General features: G+C 52.3%; 1 protein-coding gene across 1 annotated transcript in view; it reads left to right on the top strand.

The window, feature by feature from the left end:
* The first annotated feature begins 1656 nt into the window (after positions 1 to 1656).
* The window catches only part of LOC132382271 (calcium/calmodulin-dependent protein kinase II inhibitor 1-like), a 5092-nt gene continuing 529 nt past the window's right edge, over positions 1657 to 6219 (top strand). The window contains exons 1-2 of the mRNA XM_059952347.1: positions 1657 to 2250; positions 5243 to 6219. The exon at positions 5243 to 6219 is cut by the window's right edge and continues 529 nt beyond it. Coding sequence (XP_059808330.1) covers positions 2082 to 2250; positions 5243 to 5313 — 240 coding nt within the window. The 5' untranslated portion in view covers positions 1657 to 2081 and the 3' untranslated portion in view covers positions 5314 to 6219. The remainder of the gene's footprint in view (positions 2251 to 5242) is intronic.

The raw sequence follows: 6219 nt of genomic DNA, 5'->3' as shown, positions 1-6219 counted from the left end.
GTCAGAAAGATGAGAGAAAGGTGAGAGAGAGAGGGAGGGAGAGAGAGAATGTGTGTGTCAGAAAGATGAGAGAAAGGTGAGAGAGTGGGAGAGAGAGAGGGAGGGAGAGAGAGAGGGAGGGAGGGAGAGAGAGAATGTGTGTGTCAGAAAGATGAGAGAAAGGTGAGAGAGGGGGAGAGAGAGAGAGGGAGAGAGAGAGGGAGGGAGGGAGAGAGAGAATGTGTGTGTCAGAAAGATGAGAGAAAGGTGAGAGAGGGGGAGAGAGAGAGGGAGGGAAAGAGAGAGGGAGGGAGGGAGGGAGAGAGAGAATGTGTGTGTCAGAAAGATGAGAGAAAGGTGAGAGAGGGGGGGAGAGAGAGAGGGAGGGAGAGAGAGAGGGAGGGAGGGAGAGAGAGAATGTGTGTGTCAGAAAGATGAGAGAAAGGTGAGAGAGGGGGAGAGAGAGAGGGAGGGAAAGAGAGAGGGAGGGAGAGAGAGAATGTGTGTGTCAGAAAGATGAGAGAGGGGGAGAGAGAGGGGGGGAGAGAGAGAGGGAGGGAGGGAGAGAGGGAGGGAGGGAGAGAGAGAATGTGTGTGTCAGAAAGATGAGAGAAAGGTGAGAGAGGGGGAGAGAGAGAGGGAGGGAAAGAGAGAGGGAGGGAGAGAGAGAATGTGTGTGTCAGAAAGATGAGAGAGGGGGAGAGAGAGGGGGGGAGAGAGAGAGGGAGGGAGGGAGAGAGGGAGGGAGGGAGAGAGAGAATGTGTGTGTCAGAAAGATGAGAGAAAGGTGAGAGAGGGGGGGAGAGAGAGAGGGAGGGAGAGAGAGAGGGAGGGAGAGAGAGAGGGAATGTGTGTGTCAGAAAGATGAGAGAAAGGGGGAGAGAGAGAGGGGGGGGAGAGAGAGAGGGAGGGAGGGAGAGAGAGAATGTGTGTGTCAGAAAGATGAGAGAAAGGTGAGAGAGGGGGAGAGAGAGAGGGGGAGAGAGAGAGGGAGGGAGAGAGAGAGGGAATGTGTGTGTCAGAAAGATGAGAGAAAGGTGAGAGAGGGGGAGAGAGAGAGAGGGAGGGAGGGAGAGAGAGAATGTGTGTGTCAGAAAGATGAGAGAAAGGTGAGAGAGGGGGGGAGAGAGAGGGAGGGAGAGAGAGAGGGAGGGAGGGAGAGAGAGAATGTGTGTGTCAGAAAGATGAGAGAAAGGTGAGAGAGGGGGAGAGAGAGAGGGGAGAGAGAGAGGGAGGGAGAGAGAGAGGGAATGTGTGTGTCAGAAAGATGAGAGAAAGGTGAGAGAGAGGGAGGAGAGAGAGAGGGAGGGAGGGAGAGAGAGAATGTGTGTGTCAGAAAGATGAGAGAGAGGGGGAGAGAGAGAGAGGGAGGGAGAGAGAGAGGGAGGGAGGGAGAGAGGGAATGTGTGTGTCAGAAAGATGAGAGAAAGGTGAGAGAGGGAGAGAGAGAGGGAGGGAGAGAGAGAGGGAGGGAGAGAGAGAGGGAATGTGTGTGTCAGAAAGATGAGAGAAAGGTGGAGAGAGGGGGGGAGAGAGAGAGGGAGGGAGAGAGAGAGGGAGGGAGAGGGAGGGAGAGAGAGAGGGAATGTGTGTGTCAGAAAGATGAGAGAAAGGTGAGAGAGGGGGGAGAGAGAGAGGAGGGAGGGAGAGAGGGAGGGAGGGAGAGGGAGGGAGAGAGAGAGGGAATGTGTGTGTCAGAAAGATGAGAGAAAGGTGAGAGAGGGGGGAGAGAGAGAGCGGGAGATGCAGAGAGCGGAGCTCCGGCGCACGGAGAGGCGGCGAGTGATGTAGTTGCGTTGCGCGCCCGTGAACCAACCCCCCCTACTCACCACTCATTCTGCAATCCACCGACACGAGTCCCGGGTCACCGCCAGCGACAGATAGATAGCAATCACAGACAACAGCAACAAAGACAAGAGACCCAAACAGAAACGCCCCGGGAATTCACCGGGACGCGGCGGACGGTCGGGAATACCAGAGGATGTGAGTGAGCCTCACTCAGCGCGCTGAATGACTGGGAAGACCGCGTCTGCATTGCTGCCGTCTACAGCCCGCCAGCACTCTCCCTCTCCTCCCGCCAGCACTCTGCTCACAGCAGCGCCATGTCCCAGGTTATGCCTTACAGCGAAGAAAAGATTGCGCACTATGGCGACGCGGCGGAGGTGGGCCAGCCGCTCTTCACCTGCCGCCTGCATGACACCGGCAATTTCTTCGGGTCCGCTCCGAACAAGAGGGCGCCCAAGCTGGGCCAGATCGGCAGGAGCAAGCGGGGTAGGTGACGGCGCTCTCCGGGAACCCCCTCACACCCTCAACCGTCGGTGTGCTGCGAACATTTCACAGCCCTCCCGTTGAACTCTGGCAACATTTCCGAGGGGGTAATCCTTTGGTGTGGGTCTAAGTGAGGGGATGGGGATTGAAGATTGAGAATATCCCACCAAACAGCATGCAGAGGTGTGTGTGTGTCGGGGGGGGGGGGGGGGAGGTCGGGCGTTAATGTGGCTGCGTGAAGCTTTCGACTTCGGGTGATCCTCCAAAACCCCGCGCTACACTCGTTTGTGCGGCTGAGTGTGTTTAATTCATTCAGGGAATAAAAGGGTTAACATTTTAGGAGCATTTGATGGCTCTGGGCCTGTACTCACTGGAGTTTGTAAGAAGGGGGGGGGGGGTGTCTCATTAAAACCTATCGAACACTGAAAGGTCTGGATAAAGTGGATGTGGAGAGGATGTTTCCTGTAGTGGGGGAGTCTAGGACCAGAGGACGCAGATAGAGTGGATGTGGAGAGGATGTTTGCTATAGTGGGGGAGTCTAGGACCAGAGGACACAGATAGAGTGGATGTGCAGAGGATGATTCCTGTAGTGGGGGAGTCCAGGACCAGAGGACACAGATAGAGTGGATGTGGAGAGGATGTTTGCTATAGTGGGGGAGTCTAGGACCAGAGGACACAGATAGAGTGGATGTGCAGAGGATGATTCCTGTAGTGGGGGAGTCCAGGACCAGAGGACACAGATAGAGTGGATGTGGAGAGGATGTTTGCTATAGTGGGGGAGTCCAGGACCAGAGGACACAGATAGAGTGGATGTGGAGAGGATGTTTGCTATAGTGGGGGAGTCTAGGACCAGAGGACACAGATAGAGTGGATGTGGAGAGGATGATTCCTATAGTGGGGGAGTCCAGGACCAGAGGACACAGATAGAGTGGATGTGGAGAGGATGATTCCTATAGTGGGGGAGTCCAGGACCAGAGGACACAGATAGAGTAGATGTGGAGAGGATGTTTCCTATAGTGGGGGAGAGGACACAGATAGAGTGGATGTGGAGAGGATGTTTCCTGTAGTGGGGGAGTCTAGGACCAGGGGACACAGATAGAGTGGATGTGGAGAGGATGTTTCCTGTAGTGGGGGGAGTCTAGGACCAGAGGACACAGATAGAGTGGATGTGGAGAGGATATTTCCTATAGTGGGGGAGTCTGGGACCAGAGGACACAGATAGAGTGGATGTGGAGAGGATGTTTCCTATAGTGGGGGGAGTCTAGGACCAGAGGACACAGATAGAGTGGATATGGAGAGGATGTTTCCTATAGTGGGGGAGTCTAGGACCAGAGGACACAGATAGAGTGGATGTGGAGAGGATGTTTCCTATAGTGGGGGAGTGTAGGACAGAGGACACAGATAGAGTGGATGTGGAGAGGATGTTTCCTATAGTGGGGGAGTTCAGGACCAGAGGGCACAGATAAAGTGGATGTGGAGAGGATGTTTCCTGTAGTGGGGGGAGTCTAGGACCAGAGGGCACAGATAGAGTGGATGTGGAGAGGATGTTTCCTATAGTGGGGGAGTTGAGGACCAGAGGGCACAGATAAAGTGGATGTGGAGAGGATGTTTCCTGTAGTGAGGGGAGTCTAGGACCAGAGGGCACAGATAGAGTGGATGTGAAGAGGATGTTTCCTATAGTGGGGAGTCTAGGACCAGAGGACACAGACAGAGTGGATGTTGAGAGGATGTTTCCTATAGTGAGGGAGTCTAGGACCAGAGGGCACAGATAGAGTGGATGTGGAGAGGATGTTTCCTATGGTGGGGGAGTCTAGGACCAGAGGACACAGATAGAGTGGATATGGAGAGGATGTTTCCTATAATGGGGGGAGTCTAGGACCAGAGGACACAGATAGAGTGGATGTGGAGAGGATGTTTCCTGTAGTGGGGGGAGTCTAGGTGCAGAGGACACAGATAGAGTGGATGTGGAGAGGATGTTTCCTATAGTGGGGGAGTCTAGGACCAGAGGGCACCGACAGAGTGGATGTAGAGAGGATGTTTCCTATAGTGTGGAGTCTAGGACCAGAGGACACAGATAGAGTGGATGTGGAGAGGATGTTTCCTGTAGTGGGGGGAGTCTAGGACCAGAGGGCACAGATAGAGTGGATGTGGAGAGGATGTTTCCTATAGTGGGGGAGTCTAGACCAGAAGACACAGATAGAGTGGATGTGGAGAGGATGTTTCCTATAGTGGGGGAATCTAGGACCAGAGGACACAGACAGAGTGGATGTGGAGAGGATGTTTCCTATAGTGGGGGGAGTCTAGGACCAGAGGACACAGATAGTGGATGTGGAGAGGATGTTTCCCATTGTGGGGGAGTCTAGGACCAGAGGGCACAGATAGAGTGGATGTGGAGAGGATGTTTCCCATTGTGGGGGAGTCTAGGACCAGAGGGCACCGACAGAGTGGATGTGGAGAGGATGTTTCCTGTAGTGGAGAAGTCTAGGACCAGAGGACACAGATAGAGTGGATGTGGAGAGGATGTTTCCCATTGTGGGGGAGTCTAGGACCAGAGGGCACCGACAGAGTTGATGTGGAGAGGATGTTTCCTATAGTGGGGGAGTCTAGGACCAGAGGGCACCGACAGAGTGGATGTGGAGAGGATGTTTCCTGTAGTGGGGACGTCTAGGACCAGAGGGCACAGCCTCAGAATCGAGGGATTTTCCTTTAGAACAAAGCTGAGGAGAAATTTCTTGAGGCAGAGGGTGGTGAATTCATTGCCACAGGCGGATGTGGAGCCCAAGTCATTGGGTATATTTAAGGTGGAGATTGATAGGTTCTTGATCAGTCAGGATGTCAAAGGTTACGGGGTGAAGGCAGGAGGATGGGGTTGAGAGGGCTAATAAATCAGCCATGATCAAATGGTGAAGCAGATTTGATGGGCCAAATGGCTTAATTCTGCTCCTATGTCTTATGGTCTTAATGGTCTTTCTCTCCCCCCGCCCCCACGTTGCAGTTGTCATAGAAGATGACAGAATTGACGACGTGTTGAAAACTATGACAGAGAAATCCCCGCCTGGCGTTTAAACGAAACGACTCCGCGATGCGTTCGACAATAACCCTTAAAGCAAGTCTTTTGGTTAAAATGCAAGCAGTTCGAGACACTTTAAAAAGCTGTGCGCCGTGTTACTAAAACAGAAAACTATTGTATTTCACGCTTAGACACGAGGGTGAGCAGGGGAAGAGGGTCAGGTAAATGAGGTGAGGCTGAGCGTTGGTCTGCGGCTGTCGTCTATACGGACTTTGTTTTAACCCCCCCCCCCCCCCACGTTACAGCTTGTCTCTGGCGGACTGGCGAAAGCCGGCGAGCGGCTAAGCATCGGGACGGGAGAATGTAGCAGGCACACCCATGTATTATACATCAGTGTATCGTGTTGCTACCCGCCTGTAATTATGAATGGAGCGCCGTGTTTACATTTTCTTTACCGCGCGAACACTATAATACCGTGCACCTTGAATGTGAAACCTTATTTTTATTCCCCTCCCCCTTTATTGCAACGTCGAGGAATGTTAAAAATAATATTTTATAGGAATGAAGAGAATGTTTCTTTTTAATTCACAACTTCCCGTGCAGCTTGAACCCCACCCCCTTGCTAAAATGCAGCCTGCTGAGTTTAAAGTGGAAAGGAATATTTTATATATTAGGATTTATAAACGATATCCTACCGTGCATTTATCTTTGTTATCGTGCAGTCATCTACTTTCTAGAATGTATGAAGCGCCATCACAACAGTGCCAAATTTCTCGAGAATGCCAGCATTTGGCTATCAGTTTGTCTGTGCTCTTGGTGAATGTATAATTTAATGCTATTTGGCTGCCAGTTTTTATGTTAAAGAGACTAAATTTCCTTTCTTACTGGTGAGATTACTGCACCGCATGAACCTGTGTAAACGCCTGGTGTGGCGGTTTCGTTCTTCACTATGAATCTTGTTT

The sequence above is a fragment of the Hypanus sabinus genome, chromosome 27 (assembly GCF_030144855.1).
Source record: "Hypanus sabinus isolate sHypSab1 chromosome 27, sHypSab1.hap1, whole genome shotgun sequence".
NCBI classification, from domain to species: domain Eukaryota; kingdom Metazoa; phylum Chordata; class Chondrichthyes; order Myliobatiformes; family Dasyatidae; genus Hypanus; species Hypanus sabinus.
The sequence above is the reverse complement of the archived record's forward strand: the minus strand, read 5'-3'. Positions and strand labels throughout refer to the sequence as shown.